This window comes from Scylla paramamosain, chromosome 17 (genome assembly GCF_035594125.1).
Source record: "Scylla paramamosain isolate STU-SP2022 chromosome 17, ASM3559412v1, whole genome shotgun sequence".
Taxonomy (NCBI): Eukaryota; Metazoa; Arthropoda; class Malacostraca; order Decapoda; family Portunidae; genus Scylla; species Scylla paramamosain.
The window spans coordinates 13,380,299-13,406,551 of NC_087167.1; the positions used below are offsets into that span (position 1 = coordinate 13,380,299).

General features: G+C 43.2%; 1 protein-coding gene across 3 annotated transcripts in view; it reads right to left on the minus strand.

Annotated features, from left to right (window-relative positions):
• Positions 1-814: 814 nt before the first annotated feature.
• The window catches only part of LOC135108498 (dentin sialophosphoprotein-like), a 46,611-nt gene continuing 21,172 nt past the window's right edge, over positions 815-26,253 (minus strand). For 2 of the 3 annotated variants that reach the window (XM_064019581.1, XM_064019582.1), the window contains 6 exons: positions 8,930-12,201; positions 6,694-6,855; positions 4,956-5,084; positions 4,483-4,663; positions 3,941-4,084; positions 815-3,099 (listed from right to left, as the gene is read on the minus strand). In XM_064019581.1, coding sequence (XP_063875651.1) covers positions 2,915-3,099; positions 3,941-4,084; positions 4,483-4,663; positions 4,956-5,084; positions 6,694-6,855; positions 8,930-12,201 — 4,073 coding nt within the window. In that variant the 3' untranslated portion in view covers positions 815-2,914. Of the gene's footprint in view, positions 3,100-3,940; positions 4,085-4,482; positions 4,664-4,955; positions 5,085-6,693; positions 6,856-8,929; positions 12,202-24,585; positions 24,621-26,253 lie in introns of all 3 variants that reach the window. The other variant, XM_064019583.1, reaches the window with a different exon arrangement.

The window sequence follows — 26,253 nt, forward strand, 5'->3', positions numbered from 1 at the left end:
TAGTAGTAGTAGTAGTAGTAGTAGTAGTAGTAGTAGTAGAAGTAGTAATTGTAGTAGTAGTGGTAATTGTAGTAGTAGTAGTAGTAGCCGCAGTTGTAGTAGTAGCAGCAGCATTATTATTATCATATGTATACTATTTAGAATGTATTATAATTCTCACTTATTTTTGGTTTCTCTCTCTCTCTCTCTCTCTCTCTCAGTTGGAAATAATCACACTGTATTACGTAAGAATTGTCGACTTCTATGAGAGAGAGAGAGAGAGAGAGAGAGAGAGAGCATAGCTTGACATTACTCTTCTCCTCCTATGATTGAATAATCTTTATTAGACGTATAGCTGAGATAAGTGCATGAGAGATGAATGGCTGGGAGGTGAATGCATGGGAAAAGTATGACTGGGAGATGAATGGCTGAGGTGAATGCATGGAAGAAGTATGGCTGGGAGGTTAGCGGCTGAGAGATAAATGCATGGGAGATGTCTGGCCAGGTGTGTGGCTGAGAGATGTACAACTGAGAGAGAGAAGTGCATGGGAGATGTTTGGCCGGGAGGTGTGTTGCCGAGAGATGTACAAATGAGAGAAGTACATGGGAGGCGTATGGCCTGAAGATGAAGGCATGGGAGGCGTATGGTTGGGAGATGAATGCATGGAAGGTGCATAACTTAAAGAGATATGACTGAAACATGTACACAGAATCACATCTAAATAAAAAAGGGAATAAAAAAAAAAATGAGCCCAAATGGTCTCCACCACACAACATGGGGTAACTAGGCTGATTCAGTGTATTATATTGATAAGTAGAGTAAAACATCCATACATAACTTCTCATTATTTTTATTTGGTCCGCTTTCCCATATAAAGCTGAGGCACTAATAACATGCTCATTATTCTGATGTTATATACAAATAACAGATTCATTTCTCAAAAAAAGCACAAAACAATGGATATACTAAAGAAGCATACCCGGCATATTCAAAGCAGAATCCCAAGGTATTAGTGATGTATGTACAACTGTTGCAGTGATTTATCATAAAGGTTTCTGCCTAATCACATCATGATAAAATGATATGGAGAGAGAAAAATCAAACAAAAATAAAAACCTTCCATCACTTTTTGTTGGCCACAAGGTTAAATACAATACCTTATACAATATTGCAAATAGTAAGTTTAATATGAAAGCAATATATGATTATGTAATGAATGAATCTTTATAAAAATACTATGTACATTATAATACAAAAGTAATCAGGCAATGCTGTCACAAAACATTGCTGAAAGCATCTTCAAAGGATTGCTGGCACGTTGCACACAACAAACATGGCCTAATCATTGGTGTGTGCATCTAATAGAATTTCAGTCACTGTTTAGACCTTTTCTCTTCTAATCTTCAAGAGAGTATGGATAAAATCTAAAACAAATAATAGTACATACATGAAAGCAAACTAAGAATAAGAAGATACAGTTACTGTATGTAGTCTGTGAAATGCTATCCATTCACCCAGGAAATCCTAATGTAGATCAATGAATAATACTATAATGAACAGAAAAGGATGATGTTATCTTAAAGGGTAAAATGATGTACATAACATAATAATGACAGAAGTAAGAATATGGTGACATTCATGTATGCAGATGGAACTATGTGCTGTCTTCATATAACATATAGGAAAAGGTTGTGCGTGTCTTTGCAATACAACCCCAAGTCCTAGGATGAAAACTTGATCCATCCACCAGCATAAAGAAATGCACCTATCACAGATGAGGGTTGGCATATAATGTGGAATGCACCAACTCCTCAGATCCCACTAGGTCTTCACTGCCACTCATTGGTTGTGTGAAAGGCATAACTTGTGGAATCTCTGAAAACTTGGAGAGACTGCTAAACAATCCAGATACAGCCTCTACCATAGCACCACTGTCCATATCCATTTCTAATCTTGTACCTCCACCAGTCTATCATAATGATCACAAGAAAACTGCAATATGCAGTCACTGCACAATGAGAATCCAACTTTTCTATATTATTCCTATGTACCTAATGTGCATAAATCTTTCCCAATGTAAGTACATATAACATTTCAAGAAGATGAGCTATGATGCAAAGTCTCAATAAAATTATCACTGTAAGATCATACCACTTATTCATTATCCTTCATTATGCAAGGTCTTAGTACAAAATTCAGATATTAAATATATAGGAAAATTAAATGCATATCATATATTTGGAGGTATGTGAAAAAATGAAGTAAATGAAAACACTGAATGTTGTATACATACATGTAAATAATCAAACATAAAAACTTCTTGACTGGTGCACATTACAATTAAAATAGCAATGATTTTGCTCTTTAATAGCATTATCATATTCAGAACTGTTAATTAAAACTGATCCACTGTCTCTGTAGCTCTGTTCCAGTTGTTTACTTAATACATCACAAAAGTGAGAACAAAGTGAATGTATTACAGAGGCTTGTTTTGCTGAGTTTCAATTTCAAAGTCCTCAGCATCCTTATTATTGTAATGACCAAGATAGATGTTCCACATTCTTAAAATATTCCTTGATAAACTGAACTGAAAACAATGACATGAAAATATCTCACATTTATTATGAATGATATGTTTATCACTTATACCAATGAAAAGAATAATTAAATACCTCAATAAATGAACATGAAACATAATAGGATACAAAATTTTCTGAAATCTCTTAAAATTACAGACATTATATTCTTTGATATTTCAGACACAATACATACTGTTCCACAATACATCCTGTTCAAAAGATATTTTGAGTTTAATGTCAATGACATATGATAAAAGTATAATTCACCACATAAATCAAATGAACAAAAATTTAAAATACACTTTGACAGAAAATAACTGCACATTAGTTACATTTCTATATAATATTCTTAAGTTTATTCTTCATTCTTTGCTGAGGAACCATCCAATTTTTGTCTTAGCACAAGAGTAACTGTGCCATCTGGTAACTTTTTCAAGAAGTTCCAAGCCTCAATACGTGCCATCCCTGTCACATCAACTGCGTTTACACTGACCAGCTCATCGCCCACCTTGAGAATACCACCCTTGTCTGCTGCACCACCTGGGGAAAAAAAAAAGAAATAGGTATTCAGGCAAGAGTATTCCCAAAATCATCAACTTTGAAAGAGGCACTAGCAATCACATTCCATGATGCTGAGACAGAAGGTCAGCAATGAAATGTAAACAATCATCTAAAGCAGGAGATTACCACTTGATATGGGAAACAAATACATTCAAAGACTTCTTGTATTCCTTAAGATATACTGTATGTACTCTGCTTCACTAGCTCTGGCAACATGTAGACATGGTAATGCTGCAGGCTATGCTTGATGCTCTCACCCACTGACTGGCCCATGTATTTGCATTTTCTTTCAAATGTGCTATAGATTTACTTCTTATTCCTATCACAGCCTTTCTTCATTGACAAGGTACCACATTACACACATACAAATTATCCTGTATCTTACAAGCAACTGAGGATTTTGGTAGAAATATTAAGTCAGTATGCTGCATATTTGAAAGAGAGCATCAGTGCATAGCAATGTTACAACATCTTAGTACTGTCAGGTGATAAAACTACACTGTCAGAGTTGATATTGAATAAAGTTATAACTAATAAAATAACTGCATCAAGATCTGATAAAATCATTAAAAAGACTTCTAAAATCATAAGTAACATAAATGGTATATATTCATGAAACTTTCTGGTACATCTCAATATTTCCTATTTGAAGGTCAAGTTTGAAGGTAATGCCTATAAGTACAGTACTCTGACTGCTTGGCTACCCAGCCAACCATCCTTTGGAACAATTTTTTAGCTTCTTGCATGCCACACACACTCCCTAAATTTAATTTAAGATCTTTATCTCTATTTCTCAGTTGAAAAGATGGTAGAAACATACCACTAAATATTTTCTTCACAGTAAGAGGACGATCACCCAAAGGTGAATCTTTGCCACCCTCCAGTGAGAATCCAAGACCAGCACCATCTTTCACCAAGGTAATGGTGAATGGAGGACCTCTGGGGACTGACATTGCTGCTACATCTGCAACATAAATGCATGCACATTAGAAAGTTGTATAATATAATCATTACACAAGTTTCAGTAGATCAGGCTAAATAAAGCATTATGAAAAAGTATTCCCAGATTGATATTTTCTGTACTGAGTAATGAGTTTTTGTAAAATTCTTAATCATGAGGGTTGCCTTCATTAGTGATGGAACCCTAACAGTGTCTTAGAAGCCAGAGGGACCATAATAACTGTTGAGTTCCAGAGTAATTTTCAAGGTATTTGTAACTCCCATTTCTATATCATAAACTGTTACATAAAAAAGGTGCTCTCATATAGCAGCACCATAATCATGGGGCATGACATGACAAGGACACAGTAAAGTAAGAAAAGTATGAAGGCATTTACAGAAAAAAAAAGAAAGAAATTGCACCTGAAATGAGGCTTTTGCTGTCCATTGGTGACTCTAGGATCTTGGGAGGCCTTGGAGAAGTGACGTGGTTGATGAGGGACGGACGGTGGATAAAGTTCCCATCGGATTCTGTCATGTTTGACTCTTGTGGAGTAACTGAACGACTTCTGGATAGCACAAGTACAACCTCTGGTCTTGGTGACTGTAAGGAAAATGTACACAGGCACATGAAAAATGGTCAATAAAGTGTCACATATTTCTCAGTATCTACTTTACAAATTATTAACTTTTCATTATGTCCCAAGAACATAACCCAAAGTATGTGGCTAATGAACTGTGTGTGTGTGTGTGTGTGTAGATAAGCAAATAAACACATATAGTCCCTCTCTCTCTCTCTCTTATGAATGTATGCATATTTCTTATATATCTCAGGAGTAACAGCATTTTATACAAACATGAGCAATGGAACAAAATATTGGGATTAAAATAATTACCTTAAGTATACTAAGAGCCTCCTTGTGGGACACACCTCGAAGATTTTTGCCGTTGATGGAAAGGACTCTGTCTCCACGCTGGATGCGGCCATCACGATCAGCCAGGCTGCCGGGGATGACCTTGTGCACCTGTTGAGAGAAAAAGCATTACTTACTTTGTTGCGCACTTCTGTCTATCATGATGAGTGATAAGAATACATTAAAGACAAAGATGTATTAATGAACTGATGTGCTGATTCATTTACTGTCACCACTGCCCATCAGTCTGTTTATCCTGTCTGGTTTGAGTTTGAACCCTAGTCAGATAAGAATGTAAAATCCTGTCAAGTTACTGATGAACAGTTCATGCAGTATACAAAAGAGATAAGTAAACAAAGTTATTGGAGATTAAACTCCACAACCTTGACTTTTAGCTCTGTTGAGTCATTAATACATGAGTTTCTCTTTATACTTCATCTTACAAGTTAGGCTCATGCAAAGATCAGGGACTGAATGAAATGTATAACATTAAAGAGTTTTGAAAATATCCACAGCAATTTATCCATTTAATATCAATGATCAAAATTCTAGGTTGTAGCAAGAGTTGTTTAGGTATTCCTGTCACATGGCACATATTGATTAGAAAAGAAAAGAGCAAACTAGGTGTTATGATGAATCACCAGCCAACAGTGAGAAGTAACACTAGTGACAAATTAACCAATACTGATAAGTGCAGATTTAAAGAGTGAAAGGAAGAAGAGAAAATAAACTTACAGAGCTATAACTAAATACCACATACAGTTATGATAAGAGTAACCGTGTGCCCTTACCTCCACTGCATTTTGTGTCTTTTCATCTCAAGTCTGTTATGCTAATAATCTTATAAAATCTGACAATTGATAGACAAATTATAAGGTGAGTGACAACACCAGTCACAGGACAGGTGGGAGTGGTGTGCTACTTGACAAATGACCATGAATGTTCAACCTATTGTCTCATTCAAGGAGTAAAAAAAAAAAAAAAAAATAAATAAATAAAAAAAAAAAAAAAAAATATATATATATACTCGTATATATATATATATATATATATATATATATATATATATATATATATATATATATATATATATATATATATATATATATATATATATATATATATATATATATATATATATATATATATATATAGCATAGCTAATCATATGCAGGCAACAATGAATCATTCAACATTAGCTACCAGAAAATAAGCAAGTTTCATCCACCAGTAAGATAGTGTGATTCTGTAATAACACCTTTTCACTGCTATTCATCACTTATTAATTGCAAACCACTCCAGGACTTCTAATTGTTCTACAGCCAGTATTTAACATTATCCCAGCTACAAAATGGAAAACATATTCTTTTTATAAATTTTGCCTTTCTTGTAGGTGCCTGAAAATATTTTTACACTGTTTTTTGGTGTTGTCGATCGTAGTAGAAAAATAATAGATATAGAAATGGATGGAAAAAGACGAGGCAGGCCGAAGAAATGGAAGGACAGCATAGATGATTTGTGAGGGAGTTTAGGGGAAAGTAGGCAAATGTATGGAGGGGAGGCAGAAGACAGAGCCTCATAAAAAAAAAAAAGACAGAGCCTCATTAAAAAAAAAAAGAGTAGTGAGGAACAGCGACCTTATATGAACATGTGAGAGGCAACAGAAGTAAGATTGTAGCGCACTGCAATGATGAATTCCATACGTGTAAAAAAAACCTACCGTAATCTCCTTTGTTTCATAGTCCGCGCCGCCTGCCAGAGTGATGCCGATGGAGCCGTGGCCGACAATCTCCCTGTGCAGCACCACCACCAGGATTTCATGAGATGGCGTCCCAGATTCCTCCAGTGACTGGTTAGCTTCCTCAATTAGCTGAGCCAGTTCCTGCAAGACACATTCTCGTCAGGCTATCTACCCAGATATAACATTCTCGGTGCAATGAAAGTCTTTGTGTGAAAATACTCGTACGTTTCACATAAATTATATCCTGTCTTGACGCGGACGGTCCTCAGCAAATATTTCATATTAAAATATCTTTATAACAATCTGGAAAGGATCAGCGTACAGTGTTTATTTTTTTCTGAGAGAGAGAGAGAGAGAGAGAGAGAGAGAGAGAGAGAGAGAGAGAGAGAGAGAGTACCAGCTCGCGACCCGCCTTCCTTCTTTGGAGCGCACAATGGAGGAGAGAAAAAATGTTTCACACAAAAAGCACACAGCCAGCTGGGAGCGGCCGACCTTGACGAAGGTCGCTTCATGACTACACCATTTTAAAGGAATTCCATTGCCTGATTCACACTAATCTGTTTCCTATCCATAAGGGGTGAGTTCCTGGAACGGGTAATCTCGGAAACATGCTGCTGAGAGGATGACGGCGACGACGACGATGATGATAATAATGCGTTCCCTTACTTTCACTTCACCCCCCCCCAAAAAAAAAAAAAAAAGACTAAGAAAGAGGAAAGAGCGTGAAAATAAAGGAATTACAAAAGTATTATGATTCGTTTGCAAATACTTATCTATATAAAATTACAGAACCACCTTAGAAGATTAGGACCTAAATGAATGACATTAAGCAAATAAACCACGTAGCATAATTTCCACTTAAGATAACAAGGGGCAAAAGGTTGGGAAAGAAGCAAAGGAATCGAAGTCTCTAAACTCAGTCTTCACATTCCAAGATGTGTGATCCGCCGCTCAAGAAACAACTGTTATGACACTCAGATCCTCACGTAAGCCGCAACAAGGTAAGGTTTTTATAAACAGTCCTACAAAAAAAAAAAAAAAAATAAATAAAATAAATAAATAAAATAGAATAAATAAATAAATAATATAAATAAAAAAAATATATATATATAGTATAAAATAAAAAAAAATTTAAATACAAATAATATCTATATCCTCAATATTCATTGATATTTAGTGTAATCAAACAGGTCCCAAAACATTCATGTGTATCTATATATTAATTTTCTTTCAGCATATATATTTATCTATTTATCTATCTATCCATTTCTAAATGTCATCACTTCACGCATATCCACTGCTAACTGCATTGATGTCTTATGAATATATGTATTTCAGAGAGTATAATAAGGAAGGAAAAGGCAAATAAAAAGTTTCTGAGGTTCAGGAACACGTGGTTAGCAGATGTAACCTGAGAGACGAGCAGCGGGAGATTCACTGTCAGGTGGTTTGCTCACCTGCTGTCTTTGCCGAGGACGTTATTGTTGCTACTTCATAACTCCAATCAGTGTGTTTGGTATTGGCAGGATCCTAGTACATCTGACAATCACGAGGAAAAATGCGCTCTAAGTAAATTTCAAAAGGGAAAAAAAGTTTTCTGCGACCAGTTCAATATCTCCACTATTGTTATTACTCCTTCCGTTCGAACATTCCATTTGACTTTCTAGTGATATAGAAAAGGGAGGGATTGTGAACGTGCTGGAGTGGGACGCTGCTGGCGATGCGTGACTAACAAGGTGTGAGAGACTTACATAAAGAACTTGTACGATTGTCCGACAGCCTGGGAAGAACGAAAGAAGCAAAGCGAGAATTATTGTCAAGAGAGAGAGAGAGAGAGAGAGAGAGAGAGAGAGAGAGAGAGAGAGAGAGAGAGAGAGAGAGAAGGATATGGGATCCATGAAGTGGAAACAAAAAATATGAAAACCATTTTTCTTTTATGAGTTTAATAAGAATGTTCCACTAGTTGGGATATGGAGAAATTTCGTCTCTGTAACATTATCTGATAATAAAAAAAAAAAAAAAAAAAAAGAAACTGTGCAGCCCTACACGTTTCAGTGTTGCCCCGCTGGCGTGCTCGGGATGCATACTTAGGTGTGTACACTATTATGGTGAAACTAAAATCTTATTTCTCTCTCTCTCTCTCTCTCTCTCTCTCTCTCTCTCTCTCTCTCTCTCTCTCTCTCTCTCTCTCTCTAAGAAGGAAGCCACTACTCACCTGTGGAGATATAAGGGATGTGGAGGAGGCGAGAGAGGTGATAGAGCCGTACTGGTCGCGCTGTCCTGAGGCCAGGGATGTCACGGAGCCATAATGCGCCCCAATCAAACCCTCATCGCTGTTCGTTGAATCCAGAGACGACATGCGGGGATGTGACGATCCTGCTCCTATTCCTCCGCGCTTCCTCATGTCATGGCGTTCAAAAGCTCTCATGATGTCGTCAATTTTAGGAGTGGTGGAGGCTCCCACACGAGGGAATGAGATGCCGATGTTGGCACGAGGACGCGAGAAGGCATCCAGGACCTCCTTGCTTGAGGTCCGTGAAAGAGAGGTTTCAGGAGTGAAGAGATCGTCGCGGGAGTCCGTGGAGGCAGTTGGACTAAGCTGGGAACATCCGGTGAGGTAATTAGAGTCCATCACGCCCCCATCACCACCCTCAATGAGACTAGTAGGTCGGGATGGCGCGCCCCCAGTGCCCCCTTCACGTCGGTCGCGCATTTTGACGCCACCATTGCCATATTCTGGCATCGAGAGCTTGCGATCAGGAACTTCTGCCCGAGGAATATCAAGATTCTCGGCGCGAGTGTCACCACTGCTACTGAGGCTGTTGGACGAAGACTGGGTAGATTCGCTATGGAGATCTGACTGAGCTGGTTGAGCCCCATCCACGTCAGACTGGTTATCGTACAGTCTGGAGGGACGCGTCGGCTTCTCCTGAGTAGATGTCGTTGCCGATCGTTCCTCATACTGGCGTGAAGACCGAACAGAGGCCTCAAGTCGACCATTGCTTTCCCTGCGAGCCAGGTTTGGTTGGGGAGGCGCTGCCGTGTCTTCTTCAGCACGCTGTTGCCACTTCTCTGCCAAGGCGCGGAATCCACCTGAATTTTTCTTGGTGTGGTCAGGGGAGCTTGAATCGGAGGCCCTCCTCATTCGTTGAATTTTTGATTCTATATCTGAAGTGGAGTTGGTTGATCCATATTTCATCTCCAGTTCAGCCCAACGATTTCCCCTCCTGGGATTGGATGGCACACCTTGGCTTGTGTCAGAGGAATCCGAAGCCTCCGTAGTCCGCCGCGAGGGTGGTGATGAGAGTTGGACTTCAGCGATTACATCCTTGTTGTTGCATTCGTTAAGTTGCTCAAAATCATCAGTGATTTCATTTACATAAGCAACTTTTAACTGCGATTCCTTGTACATTTCTCCCTCCTGGTCAAAATAAACAGGCTCCGCAGACACCTTCGCTTCGTCATACTTGGTGACGTGGATGACAGAGTCTTTCGAGTTCCGTCTGGATGAATCATGAGAAGATCGTCGAGATGAGGCTGTGGATGAAGTTGATGAAGTAGACGCTTGGCGCCGCAAGCCAGTCACCTTGGGTCCCTCCCGTAGCTCAGAGTCTAGCCGATTAGGAAACCGATCTGAATCTTCCCCTCTGTCCGAGGAACTGGAGTATTTGCGGATTATTTCCGGAGTCTGGTGTTCGTCACTGTTTCTTCCTGAGCTGCATCTCGCAGAATTGATCACATTCCTTCTGTTTTCTGCCTCAATGCTTCCACGCTTCAGAACTCTTCTAGCGGCATCCTGGTCATCCAATGAATTTTGTTGAGATAACCGTGACCTGTAACCTCTGCCACGACGGTCCTCAAGCTCGTCCTGTTCAGGCATCGGGGAGGATGGGGGTGACATGCCCTGAGAGTAGCTGGATTGTGTAGAGCTGACTGCAGAGTCATTGTCACTGTCTTCGGCTCTGTTATGGCGAGACTCGTATGAATTTTTCTGGGAGAGAGGCAGCTTACTGTAACTGTGCCTATCACTGTTATATCTGCCATCGTTCATGTCATAAGTGTGCTCTGAACTGGGTGGAGAAATGGTCTCTAAGCTCTTGGGAGGAGAGTGACATGGAGGGGTAGGAGACGGCTGTGACAAGTCACTAGTAGGTGAGGTGCTGCATGCGCTGTGAGAGCGACCACTAAGTGGGGGGAGGTTATCTGACTTACTAAATACACTCATATTCTTTCGCTTAAATGCAGGTGAATATTTGGGTAAAGTGCTGGTGCCATGGCTCTTCCATGGCGGAGCATTGAGGGAGCTGTGTCTACTGGTGTTAGACTCACAAGAATCGATGCTGGAAATAGAATCTGCCTTGTAGAGCCTGGGAGAACGCTGACCTTCACGTGGGAGGGACATGGTTTTGGAGGCTGTTGTTGGCGGTACACTGGAGATACGAGGCAGGTCGATGGAGGCCTTGTCACTCCCCTCGCTTCCACGACTCTCAGGAATCACCAGTCCAAGAAGTTTTGAGCCGAAGCTTTTCCTTCTCTGTTCTATCAGATTCGTGAGTGACGTGCGGCGCTCTCGCTCCTCTGGCTTTTCAATTCCGTACTGGTATACGGAAGGTCGGTCGTAGGCACCAACACTGTGACGCTTTGTAAGAGATGTTCTACCTATGTCAATCAGAGACTGTGAGCGTGAGTGGAGACCGCTTGAACTAGACTCATCATCCCTCTTTTCCTCTCGCATGCCGTGGCTCCGTGGAGTTGGTGGTGTGTCTTGTCTGATATCCACCTCACTGGATGCTGTTGACATGTGCTTGGTGTTATCTTTAGGCTCAGAAGTACTAACATTGATCATGGAGCTAAACACAGAGGTCTTGCTTAGGGACCGAGAGCTGCTGTGGGGCTCGCGGCCAGATTTGGAGTTGGAGCTAGCAGAGTTATCAAGCCGAACGTCGTCCTCAGTGAAGGAGCGCTTCATCGTTCCCTCTTCACTCTCCTGCTTATCCAGCTTCCTGGTTTTAGGGTGGGGCTGGTCAGGGCCGTCTGTAGAGAACATGGCGATCTTATCTCGGACACTCTTCTCGCTGCGTTCGTCCTGTCTGCGCCAACGGCTTCGTGTGGGAGTTTGTTCCCTTGACTTGCGTTCTTCATTTCCCGTCCACTTGTTGTTGCCTGAATCTAAGGTCCTGTCACTGCTGTAGGTCTTACTGGCTGTGGGGGAAGAACGAGGTATGGGTGGGGGTGGGCCGAGGGGAGTGCCCGGAGCTGAGCGGGTGCGTGGCGTGGTGGCGGAGGGAGGGGGACTGCCGGGACTGTCTAGCTCCATGGCTAGGCGGGAGTAGCGGGCGTAGCGAGACATTTTATCTGGTAGACCCTCGGCGTAGTTGCTGGGGAACTCATGTCCGTCTGGGGGAAGCCTGGAGTAGGGAGGGGGCGCGCCGCCCGAGGAGGAGAAGCGGTGCTCGCAGGTAGCCACGCTCACGCTGCCGCCGCCACCTGGAAAGAAATGATTCACTGTTATTCACAAAACATACATATATATGATCAAGGAAATAACACGACAGATTATCACATGCATGATACATGAGAGATGTAAGGATTTACTGAAGTAAACAATAATGTTATTGCAGCTGTTTGCTGCAATAATTATATGCATACATATGATGTCAATGTAATAATAAAAAAAAAAGATATATATATATATATATATATATATATATATATATATATATATATATATATATATATATATATATATATATATATATATATATATATATATATATATATATATATATAAATGTGGTGTTACCAAAGTTCTCGCCCCAGCTTAGCATTCCAGTGTACCGAGCATGTGAAGTAATTGACCTCACACCTCGAGGCGCTGATCTACCTTAGGGTTCACTTGCTTATTTTGTGTAAGCCAACAATAACCGGATACTGCGCTGAACGTTGGCAGGTCGACGTAATTCAAGGTTATGTTGTATCGATAAGCGACGTGAATGCTAAGCATCCACTGGTAGGCAGGAACAATTACATGAAAAAAAAATATTAGTGATGTGTTATAAAAGCCTCAAGGTCGATTTGACTAAATTGCTCATTGTCACTGTGCCATTGATATAATTTTTATTCATCATCTTCTTTTAAAGTAACATCTATTTTTTTTACGAATTTACTATAAAAAAACGAGTTACATGATCATGGAATTTCTGGCAAACGTGATCTTCTTTGACTGTGTGCCTTGAGGGTGGGAATGTCTGTCAGGGACCAGAATCATAATGGTCGTTGATGCAGGGATTGAATACTGAAGGCCACTTTAAGGGTAAAGAACAGTATTCGATGCTGTTATAGGTAAAGAAAGACATATCTCCCTGCTCCGTAACGTTTTACCGTGCATAATGGTAAAATTCTGACTTGGAATAACGAGAAAGAAAAAAAAGAAACCAGAAGTTAGAGATAAAGGTAAGAAGTGATGTCTAGTAATTATTATGAAGTGTCTTTTGAGTAACGGATCGAAAATATGAGTAAGCTACCAAATTCAAATCAAGAAATGGGAGAGAAACGAGGCTTCACGGCTGCCCTCGAGGCCCCACAGCACAATGCCATAAATGAGTATTAGAAAACAAGTTACGAGGCCATTTAGGGATATCAGGCAGAAGGCCAAATGCCTCTCAGGGTTTTAATGGAGCTGCAGAATTGTGAGAGGATACCGTACCAGACCACCTGTCCCTCCGGTCACCCATGCACACGATCTACCTATCCCACACATTAAGTCAGTAGAGGGCGGGTGGGTAGTGCGACCCGGGGAGGGGACGTGGACAGGCTAGTGGATGACATTCAGAAATGGAGAAGGCCAGCAACGTATGGAATGCAAAGAGTTTGGCTTATACGTAGCGTGTGTGAGCTCACGTAGTCTCTTTCAATGGAACCCCAGCAGAATTTTCAATTTCATAATGGTGATGTTGACATATATAACCTGCGTGTAGCGAGTAGTGATGCCAGTGATGATGTTACAAAAAAGAACTGGACAAGAGATAAGGATTATGTTGTTTTCATGAATACGGCTAGGAACATCAGAACTGGCGTAAATGGAAAAGATAATGTATGTACTACAAAATCAAGTATATATAAGTAAACATGTACAGTCGTGGGGAGAAATCGAGTAACCTGGCACACTCATTTCTGTTTTGCGTTTTCTTTCAATCTTAAAGTAATCTTTTTGTCCTTAGAATCAATAAGTTGTCAGGACTTGAGATTAAATGAAAACGTTCAAGATAGTGGAAAAGTGCGGCACGTTAACAAACTTTTAACCGTGGCAATACCTGCAGGCAGTGGGAAGGAATCAAGGAATCAAAACGTGGAAACGAAGGAAACCTGACCTGAAGGTTAGGAACAATAGTGTAAACGAGAGAGGATGACAGGAAGAGGTGTGAGACAGAGGACTGGAACACTGGGGAAAAATAGCAATAACCAAGAGGTCACGGGGCTAATCGAATCCTGCAAGGACGTGGCACATTTTTTTTTTTTCAAAGGACGCAGTACGCCCGTCACTTCTTCTGCAGCATTTCCCATGTTCTTACAGGTCACTGATTGTCACTATAAGTCTTCGCCACAAGGCTCTATCTTCTACTCCTCTTCAAACCAAATTACACTATCGAGTAATCCTTTCCTCTCCATTTATAATCAACGAGAACATTCACCCCTACGACCTTCTGAATAAGTGCTATGAGAAAATGTTCTTCGGGAATGTTTAATAATATGGGTCTCTCTCTCTCTCTCTCTCTCTTACTCTCTCAGTATTCTCCTATGCAGTCGTACTTCTTACTTTAGACCTGCCCTCATCTCCAGTCGACATTTAAATCCATCGATCTTTTCCCTAAATATCGCTCAAGGTGGCCAGAAACATACCGTCAGTAACACGAAGAAAGTATAACATGAGATTTAGGTACACGTCCCAGCAATCCTAATTACTTAAGGCGAAAAACTAGGTAACTTGGAAGAAAAAGGAAGTCTGTCTCACAAGAAACATTCATTATGCTTTCGAATTACGTGCATGTATCTTGCTTCCTCACTTGCTTATTGTGTGGCTGGTGGACAATGCACGTGTGAATCTTCCCATTCCCAAGTAATCACGCCTCTAAGTGCATACCCTGTCAGCTACAGAGGGAGCAGCGGGAATGGTGAAAGTGACAGACTCCTGCAACTCTATATGTTATTACACACTGTTGTTCGCTCACCAAGTATAAAGGTATGGAATCAGGTACTATATGAGGGGATTAATTCGCTGTATTTCTTTCCTGTCGGTGAATTTCCAGTGTCTTCATTCATGCCATTTCGTTCAGATATTTGGCTCAGGAGAGAGAGAGAGAGAGAGAGAGAGAGAGAGAGAGAGAGAGAGAGAGAGAGAGAGGAGAGAGAGAGAGAGAGAGAGAGAGAGAGAGAGAGAGAGAGAGAGAGAGAGAGAGAGAGAGAGAGATGAATTAAACTCAACGTTCTCGTTCATTTGAGACATCTAAAACATTTATTGATCACCCAATTTTACAAGGTACATTATAAAGTATGTAGTTAAATCTTGGCTAACCCTCTTAAAATGCGGTAGTACTTTTCCGGCAGGCACGCACAACGAAACTAAAACTGCTGACACTGATACGAAACACGATAAGCCAGTTAGTTAACCCACTCCACTGGTCCTCCCCTTTCATTTCTCCTCGCCAGGCCAGGTGTGCCACGTGTTCTTAACCCAGGCGTGGTGAACTGAAAGCGTCACATCTCCACCTCCGCCACGCCTCGTCACACATACAAGCCCGTCACGCCAAGAGCTCGGGGAAATGGGATTAATAGAAAAGTAGATGAAAGTCTGATTCAGTAAGACGATTTTGGGGGAAGCGATAGACTGGTAGAAGGAAGTGCGTGAACATCTACCTACGTAGGTGAAGAATGGCTTGAGAAACACGAGTATATGAAATTCCAGTCAGACCACATTCTCCTCTGGCGCTTCTCCCAGGCCTTGTCTTCCGGATGGCTGGGACAGATGGAGTGAAGGCGGCCGGTTCCGTGAGTAAAGGGCGGTGCGGGAGTGAGAAGGGAGGGGAGCATGAACAGCTCGGGTGTGGGAAGGCAAGGGCGGGCGGGCGTGAGGTAGAGGAAAGGGGAGACTAACCTTAAGTTGTCTGGTTTTCAGAAATCGACCCTGTACTTCCTTCCCTCCCCTGCCCTGCCGCCACGACCCCCTTCCCGGAACTAGGGTGTTGAGTGTCTGTTCTCACCTATGTTCGTAACAGTTGCCTGGTGTTGTTATGGGAGAGAAATTTCGTGCCTTATTCGAAGTTTTATTGGTGGTGGTGGCAGTGGTGGTGATGGTGGTGGTGGTACTTTCTGGATAAATGAGTAATATGGTTGTGTCTCATGATACGGGAGTCTGTATTGGGCTGTAGTTAATAACGTTGTAGAAATGAGGTGGTTATTGGAGAGATTACTGTATGAGAGAGAGAGAGAGAGAGAGAGAGAGAGAGAGAGAGAGAGAGAGAGAGAGAGAGAGAGAGAGAGAGAGAGAGAGAGAGAGAAGAGAGATAATGTATGAGGAAAATGAAGCAGGCGTTGGACTGGCACGGCCCCAGGTGGGTGTTTGGGAGAGTAGGGCGGGCTGGGAGAGGTGAGGTGCGGGTTACGGGTTTGGAGCGAGAGTTAGGGGGCGCAGTACTGTTACCTCTGAACCGACACCACAGCTCGGCCGGGACTAGCTCCGCCTTGAGACAAGTATAAGAGGAGGAGGAGGAGGAGGAGGAGGAGGAGGTGGCGAAGGTGGTGGTCCGTTGCTGCTGTCTGGCCACCTTTATCTGACCACGCTGGAATCTGCCCACAGGTTGAACGGTGCAGGGCGAGGGAGGCAAAAAGCATACTATATACGAGCAAGTGAGCGAGTGTTCCTCCTCTTGCTGTCTGACCGCTACAACTGTCTAGCTTCTCACACAGAAAAAGAGCACCATTTTTTCTCAAAACAAACCAAACAGCCAAGTCTTCCAGCGCAAAAATCAGCCGCGTGTGCAATCGAGGATTCTTAAATATTTCAACTGGTTACCACTTTGGCCAGCATGACTCACCACCGTCCAGGTAGTTTGGCGGGATGGCGGTGCGCGGCGGGGCGGTGAAGAGAGGGCAAGTTGGGTGCTCCAGGGTGCTGCAGGGAGGTGGAGGTAGTGTTGGTAGAGGTGGTGGTGGTTAGTATGAGCCTCACCTGTCTAACAAACACAGCTGTGTCGCTTAGGGAATGCCGTAACTCAATCAGAGTTACGTGTGCGGTGTTGTTTAATTTGTTATGTTAGGAGTAAGTTGACAAAAAAAAGTGTATTGTTTAGTTGGCTGTATTTATAAACATATTTACCGACTTGTTTATTTATTTAGGAATCACGTTGTCTGTTTTATATTTTTCTTTGTATAGAGCCTTCAAGAACCGGATCTGCCTGCAAGTAACCTTATCGAGTCTCCTTGAGCCATGAACCCCGAAGGAAGACCAAATACTCGTAACCTCAAAGTAGTACTCAGCCTTTCTTTCAATCACACACACACCCACACACACACACACACACACACACCCACACACACACACACACACACACACACACCCTTAGCCTTACAGAAGCGAGCAAACAAAACACTATTTCTGTTGTAAATTAATACGAATATGGTAAGACAATTTATCATCCGTTCGCCTATTCAGAGCGGCCCTGTCATGCAAAAGCTGCTGCATCACCCACCCAGTGAAGTGACCTCCGTAAGCATTGATCGAGAGAGCCGGGCAGGAATCCACGTCACGAAGATAAACAATCCATCAGAACCCGGAATCAGACGAACACTTGTTGCACTAGAAGCCATTTTCATGAATCAATCTCACGACAAGGCATTATGTGTCTCGATTTCTGATTGATACAAGGACGCGATGATCAAGTATATGTAAGAGTGTGCTGGAGGGAGCGAAGTAGAGGGGAGTGGAGGGAGGGAGGTGGAGATGCGAGCAGTGATAAGGGAGAGGCCATTGGTACAGGACCTGTTCTCATCCCGAGTTGGCCATTGTATTCTTCTCTGCCTTTCCTCACATATGGAGAGACGGTAACCTAATTTTTTCACCTGTTCAAGGACTACAATAACTTTTGCCACTCGTTAAAACCCTAAATAGAAAGGAACAGTGGGAAATTATGTTCCCATCCAAAGCCAGCCATTACTCTTGCCTGCCTTTCCTTACCTACAGATGGAGAGACGATAACCAAATCTTACATGTGTTAAACGACTATAATAACTTGTTTTTTCCCGCCAGTTAAAACCTCAGACAAGAAAGGTCAGTGGGAAAAATCCAGTTCTCATCACTAAACATTGTATCCTTGCCAGTCTTTCCACACCAATCCAACCTACAACTGGATAGAGGATAACCAAATCTTTCACCTGATAAATGACCACAATAACATTTCCCGCCAGTTAAAATCCTAAAGATTCCTGGAAATGGAGCGAGATACATCTGTCTGGCTTTTAACGGAGGTTCCAGAGTCTAAGAAATGGAGGGTAATTGTACTATCGACAGCTCTATCGGTGCACCGGACGAACGGCATCTGTAGTGGCAAGACCGGTGTTGCGGGAGTGTTGGCAGGCTTTCCGGAACACCACCAGCACCACCACCAGCACTGCGGCACGGCGAGCAGGTGTGGAGCAGGTCATGTGGGAAAGCAGTGGAAGAAGTAGGAGGTGGAGTGGAATGGAAGAGAATACTGGGTGGAGGTAAGGACGATAAGCAGCAAGGTGAAGAAAGGAGGAAGAGGAAGAGGAGGAGGAGGAGGAGGAGGAAGAGGAGGAGGAGGAGGAGGAGGAGGAGGAGGAGGAGGAGGAGGAGGAAGGGTGAAGGTTATATGTGTGGGTGGTGAGGGTTGAGTGTCATAATACTGGTCGTGGCGCGTTGAAATAAATCTGGCTTCCACCACCATCACCACCATCACCACCATTACCATCCCCATCACCTCGCTAACAACGACAGCGAAACAGCAACCATCATCACGACAAACATTATTTACGACTCATGTCCACACACTCGTCATCAACGGAGTCGTCTTCTCTGGCCACTCATTCATTCCTTCACATCGCAACGCTCACCTCATTCCCGTTATCCAAGTCATTCACGCTTCCCTCTCCTTCAATCCGTCACCTCTCTCTCTCTCTCTCTCTCTCTCTCTCTCTCTCTCTCTCTCTCTCTCTCTCTCTCTCTCTCTCTCTCTCTCCACCAGGTCACTCTTCCTGTTCCGCACACTTACACTCACCTCACCACTTTAGTCAAACCTTTCTTTTTTTTTCTTTTTTTCTTCCACTCTCTTCTTACCCGCAGCAAACTCTTCAAGTAGTCCACTCTTCTCTCCACTCGGGATATGGCCCTCCTTCTCCCTCCACTCCACACCTGTACCTCCGTATATAAAACACACTCCACTGCTGGCTCGCTCGCTCGCCCACTCCACCCTCTTCTCATAACCTCTCACCTTCACCCGTTTCTCTCCCTCCTCTCTTCTTTCTTTTGCCTTATTTTTTCAGAGAGAGAGAGAGAGAGAGAGAGAGAGAGAGAGAGAGAGAGAGAGAGAGAGAGAGAGAGAGAGAGAGAGAGAGAGAGAGAGAGAGAGAGAGAGAGAGAGAGAGAGAGAGAGGGTGGGGGGTTGAGGAGTGAGGAAATGAAACTTGGTAAGATGCGAATGAATTAAACGCACAAATGAACCACATCCAGCCAAAAACTACAGAAGACTGGTTTTAATGAGATACTCTGAGCAGGGCTGATAAAAAAAGCTCCATGCGAAAGAAATCAAGGAGGAGGAGGAGGAGGAGGAGGAGGAGGAGGAGGAGGAGGAGGAGGGAGAAGTATACGGAAGAATCGAGACGGAGCAAGAGTCCTCCATCATTACCACAACAAAGAACCGTAAAGAACAAAGTCTTCCCTCACGACCATGCAAATCCGTGGCCTGCTCTTCGGGAGGCGTGGCAGGCCCTGGTTTATATATACGTACGAACCACCACCACTAACATCACCACCACCAAGATGTGACTGGGCCCGGGTCGCCTGAGGTCATCTCCAGGTCATAAGGGGGTCACAAGGGGTGGGGCTAAAGGGACTATGAAACTTGAAGGGATTTCAACACGAACTCATCTAAAGAAGGGAATGATTTAAAACTGCCATGATGAAGTGAAAGTGCGAGAATAGGAAGAAGAAGAGTTAAATGTGAAGAGGAATGGGAAGCGTGAGAGGGATGAGAGAGGCGAGAGTGGCGAGTGGTGGTGGTGGTGGTGGTGGAATGAGGTGGAGGTAACAAGAAAGTATGGCATGGTCTTTGTTCAGTCTGGCTTGGCTGGCTATCGGCGTCCCCTTCATTCCTTCCAGACCTCTCGCGATCTCGCCACACACACACACACACACACACACACACACACACACACACACACACACACACACACGCCAAGCACGGGTAATGCGGCCACAGTGTCAGCAGAAGAACCAGAATGAGTTAAGGTCGCAGCTTCCCCCCAACAAGGAATAGAGAAAAAAAAAGTAAGTAAATGTCAAATATCCGCATGAGAGTTGACGGCCAGAAATAACTAAACCAAGTGAAGACAATGACTACTAAACGCGCAGGGGTGGTGTGTGAAGACAACAGTATACAGGTGTGTGGCGAGCTGTTGGTCCGCAGAAAACGAGAATGCCACACACACACACACACACACACAGAGAGAGAGAGAGAGAGAGAGAGAGAGAGAGAGAGAGAGAGAGAGAGAGAGAGAGAGAGAGAGAGAGAGAGAGAGAGAGAGAGAGAGAGAGAGAGAGAGAGAGAGAGAGAGAGAGAGACCGGCCCATCTTCTACCCACTCCGTCCTTCACCTGAAGACCGACTATGTGGGAGAGAGAGCGAGTGGGAACGAGAGAGAAGGTTAATTCATTCACGTGCACCGCCACTACACAACAATTCGGGTCCTGCACCGAGGCCGACACCACCGCACGGGGCACCGGAACCAAACACGCCCCGGGACCAGACATTTCCTCCCGTCGCCAATGGCAGGAGAGGATAAATTACAGAGCGCCACGTCCTGTCTCGGTTGTTCCTCCTGCTGCTTCTTTTTCAGCGCCGCGCCACATGGCTCACTTATTGGTAGGTGCACTCAGTCCCGTTACAAATGTCAATCAGTCACTGGAGAGGCTGAGATGAATGGGATTTGTAATTCAGCGAAACGTAGTGAAAAGACACATTACGTATTGAAAAACGAAACATTACTCTTGTCACATTATTTTTCCTGTCAAATGTTAGTAGAGATTCTTATAGTGAAGTCATGCAGATACAAACACTGGTTTTCTCTCACACTTCATACTGGTTACACATTTCCTCTTTATGCCCTACAGCAGAAGCAGCTGGTCCCACATTTGAACAAACATCCGCTCAGCTCAACCACAGGTGCGAGGGCTTCACGCTGCCACCTGAGATGAGGCAGGAGTGAACAATGCCCGATGTTCAGCCTTGCTAATACCAAGTTCAGCCTCAGTTAAAGTACGACTTAGACTCCACACGACAAAGGAAGATCAGGGAGGACATGGCAAGAAAACTCTAAAGAACATCACCATAAAAGGAAACAAATTTCTCTCTCTCTCTCTCTCTCTCTCTCTCTCTCTCTCTCTCTCTCTCTCTCTCTCTCTCTCTCTCTCTCTCTCTCTCTCTCTCTCTCTCTCTCTCTCTCTCTCTCTCTCTCTCTCTCTCTCTCTCTCTCTCTCTCTCTCTCTCTCTCATCACTCGTCACCATCATCACCATCATCATCACTATGACTACTCCTCACCAACCTCAATCTTGGAGGGAAAGGAGCCCCTACGTTCACCATTCACCTTCGCTACCTGACGCACCTGCCTCGTTATTAGCTTCCAGCCATGACGCAACGCCCTTGAGAAATGGACACGGAGCTACAAGCCGGCACGAGACCATCTGAATACAAATGCTCTCTTAAAAGGCAATGTCAGTATCAATTTTGCCGAAATAAGCAAAGGGTCGTAAACAAGACGTAAATAAAAAGGGGGTGAGGAGCGAAGTACCCACGAGTATTGCAGGGTAGATGAACAGTGACCATAAAAGGCAACACGCGAACTTTCCAACAGACATGCGGCAAAAATCACTCAAGGTTTTCCTGAGGTGAGTGCAGAGTACAAGGAATAGATGAGATTCCAGCACATTACAACACGTATCTGGAGAGCAATACCTGTGTAGTAGTAGCAGATGAGATTACGGGTAGCGGTGAAAGGCGAGCGGAAAGGGACCTTGGAGGAGAGGAAGACTGAGTGAGATAAACAGTGAGATAAGGCTTGTCAAATATAGTGAATGAAGTAAGAGAGAGAGAGAGAGAGAGAGAGAGAGAGAGAGAGAGAGAGAGAGAGAGAGAGAGAGAGAGAGAGAGAGAGAGAGAGAGAGAGAGAGAGAGAGAGAGAGAGAGAGAGAGAGAGAGAGAGAGAGAGAGAGAGCTGAAATCGTGATGACTGATAAACTAAATTGAATTAGTCGTTAAGTGGATGATGCATCGGTATGAACGAATGGATGAGGTCCAGATTCATTCTCGCCTTCCTGTTCACAGCAAAGCTACGCAGAGTTGGGAAGAACACAGAAGAAGGAAGATGAAGAAGATGCTTCTTTCTCACGCCTTTCAACAATACATAATAACGTTTCCTTTCTCACTTCACGCCCTACCTCGCCTTCCTCACCCACCTCCCCTCCTTTCACCTTTGCTACTCAGTCGCTCTCACCAGCACCCTCCCCTCTCCCACACCCACACCCGCTCCTCCTTCTCCCCTCGGCCTTAGGAGGCATTACCTACATTTCACCTCACATTTGGGTTAAGGGTCAGGAGAGTGAGGCAACCCGGGGTCGAGCGGGGGGCGCTGAGGACCCCGTCATGGGCAACACTGGCGGAACACTTTTGGGGGCAAGTGTTGAGTAAATAAACGAAGCAGGAAAGGCGCTGTACAGTTTATGTGAAAAATACACATATTTGAGGACCATGCATCATTACATGCTTAGCTCAAGACAATTGGAAAAGACAGGAATTGGGCCATTTCGTCTCATAATAAGAGCTTACTTGCCATTATTCGAGCTGTTATCTGTTTAAAAATATATTATCCGAAAAAAGGAGGTCAATAGCAACTGATACGCTCTCCCCTTACAGGGTAAACAGAACGCAACGTAAACAATGCAAGAAAATATCAAGGAAAAGTGTTTCAGGTGGAAACTGGGCCACACGGACGCTGCCAGCGGGAGGTGGGGGCGGGCACAGCGGATGTGGTGCAGGGCGGCTGTGTTATTTCCTCGTGCCATAACCCTCAAAGTCTCCGTTCCCTTCAGGCAGAAAACTTTCCTTTCTGATGAGCAGGAACATAACCATAAGGGCGGGAATGCCCCACAGTAAAGCATGCCTACAGTTACATTCATGAACAGTTTTTGCGTGATCCAGGCGGCCATAATTCAGTGAAGTTCACGGTAAAAAGACATATAATCTGTTCAGCTTACTATAAATCAAGGCTCAAGACGTGATGAATACACTATTGTGGAAGAAATAATGACAGCCTTAGAGCAATGCAAACGTGGTTTTAATTACTGAGTTAGCGCACTTAAGTCTTATTACAGTTAGCAAGGAAAATTTTAAGTTATTACAATCAGCAGCGAACCTGTAATTATGTGGGCTACTCAAGCTCTTAAGAGGTCGCCCAGGGTGAAAGCCTAACATCTAGATTAAGAGGAATGCGCCGCGAGGGCAACCAACTACAGGGAGGGAAGGAGCAGCTTAATTGGGCGCAGAGGAGTCGAAGTCCATTAGGGTTGAAAGTGACCAGGGCGTGATAGCGAAGAGTTTGTGCCTAGACCAGTGAGGACTGACTGGAGAGAGAGAGAGAGAGAGAGAGAGAGAGAGAGAGAGAGAGAGAGAGAGAGAGAGAGAGAGAGAGAGAGAGAGAGAGAGAGAGAGAGAGAGATGCGCGCAGCCCTCTTTCACTTAGTGTGGGTCCATGTGGGTGGGATCCATAACATAATATAGTTGTGTGTCTTCTGTTGCCTATATCCTAAATATAAAGCATTATTTCCAAACATTTCTCAAGATTCAGTCATTCCAGTGTAACGTGTTTTCTACATACGAGTATCAATAATGAGTAGATTCTTAAACATGATGTAAATTTGACGTCAAACACACACATCTAGCTAAAATATGTGTTAATAGAAAGTCATACAATGAGAAAAGGAACATTCCAGGAGTAATGGTCTTTTCACCATAATGGCATTTTCCTCCGTAAGCTGGTGCTTTCTCCGCCGCCGCAGCAAGACAAGGTGCGTCCCGCCACCTGCCGCCAAGGCCGCGCTGAGTGTTGCTTCCTTCCTGTCAGCAGCGAGCTCCCCCCTGTCGCTCTCTTCCTCCACGTTCAGTCTTTTCCGCCCTGTCCCCCACGCCCCACACATGGACCAGCACCACGCCGATGTCTCTAACGGTATCTCATTGTCCAGAAATTTAAGATTAATACGATGTGCAATTAAACATAATTTTTTGCTCCACAGCTGAATATATGCTCGTATGTATTTTTTTCTCTTTCGTTCATTTACCTTCAAGTATGTGCAATACTCGATCTTGAACTTAAGACATCCCTTTCAAGAATGCTTACATAATCTCTTAATTATGATACTGTTCAAAGCCATGATGCAATTTAATAGAGACTATATGCACTACAGTATCCTATCGTCTCCCATTAATTCTATAAGTGCATCTCTCATCATCATTGAAGCACGTGTGGCCTTTAAGTCCTTCTGCTGACGTCACACAACTACTCCTCTCAAATAGATGATGTCTACTCACGTGACTCAACGATGCGTCTTTGGTATGAAGCTCACCTGCAAAGAAGGAAAATAAAGAATGAAAACCATGACGTCTTATATTACATAACAACATTGCATAACTATTTGATGTCAACATCTAAAATGACACACACACACACACACACACACACACACACACACAGAGAGAGAGAGAGAGAGAGAGAGAGAGAGAGAGAGAGAGAGAGAGAGAGAGAGAGAGAGAGAGAGAGAGAGAGAGAGAGAGAGAGAGAGAGAGAGAGAGAGAGAGAGAGAGAGAGAGAGAGAGAGTGTGTGTGTGTGTGTGTGTGTGTGTGTGTGTGTGTGTGTGTGTGTGTGTGTGTGTGTGTGTGTGTGTGTGTGTGTTTGTCAGTAGTTATGTGCGATCAGTAAAAGTACGAAAGAGGAGGAAGAATAAGGCACAAAATGCTAACGGAAACAAAAGAATTTCCGCCACAAACTTCCAATTAATGAAGCGCGACCCGGCGTGAACGGCCCGCCTGTGGTTGCGTTGCGGCGCCACTCGATCGTGTTTCCAGCAATCTCGCGCTCACAACAGAGGAAAACGGTGTGAAGAATGAAATTGCTTCCTGAGGCCACGCTGTAACATTTGGCGAGCGAGAGTATGCGGGGTTCCTCCGAGGACGAGTGGTGGGTGAGCAAACTGTGGACCGGTGTTTGTCGTGACCGGGAGAAAATCAGTAAGTATAAGGTCCAGCAAGTTTTGTAAAGGAACAATGAGTGTGAATCAGACATGTGTGTGAGTCATGTCTGGGGAATCGAAAACTTATGTAATCGTGAATACTATTAAAACAAAGGCGGAGGACATGTTGCAATCACTTAGGGGAAGTACAGTAAACAATCCTGAAGACAGAAATAATTTTGTTTCGTGTGGTGGAAAGAAAATGATAGTTACTTAGAATATAAAATATGATGCGACATGAGTTAAGACTTCTTCCTTCATGTGACTGCTGTAGCTATATTTTCTTTTTTTTCTAGGTGAGCCGTCCTCGTGCAGACCATAGTGCCACGGCAGGTGACAGGTACGTAGTGCGGCACGAAACGGGAGACGCAAGGGTAGACGGTGTACTCCTGAATGCCGTTCCACAAAGCAAAATAAAAGAAGTGGCGCTGTTTGAGTTGTATCCTTCATATATAGCATTGATTTTATTCTTCCGGTAACGCTGTCGTCCGGCCATTAAGAATGGTAAACACGCTCATGATAAGGTAACAAGATGAAGTAACTTGACTAAAGCAAGTGAGGTAAGCCAACTCTAAACAAGGGTAAAAAAAAAGAAATAATAATAATAATAATAAGTCACACATCTCTCAATAGCATAGTTATATATTGCAAGCATGTGGAAATTTTGGGGTTTATTCCACCACGAAACTTAGCATATCATGGGTAATGGAACGGAGACCTTTCTTGCAGGCAATGCGTCACCACCCTGTGTGGGGTGACGACACCATCAGTCATTCAAGCCAGAGACGCGTCTTGCCACATATCTTGACTCAGCTTGTTGACTGAGCTGTCGGGAAGCAGAGCAGATATCTTTAATGTTCAATATACGGTGACTAAGAAAATGTGAATTCATTGTGCATAAAAAGAAAAAAATCCACCACAATATTTCCAGTTTGTATTTCACAATACATTTGTGATTCATTCGAATAG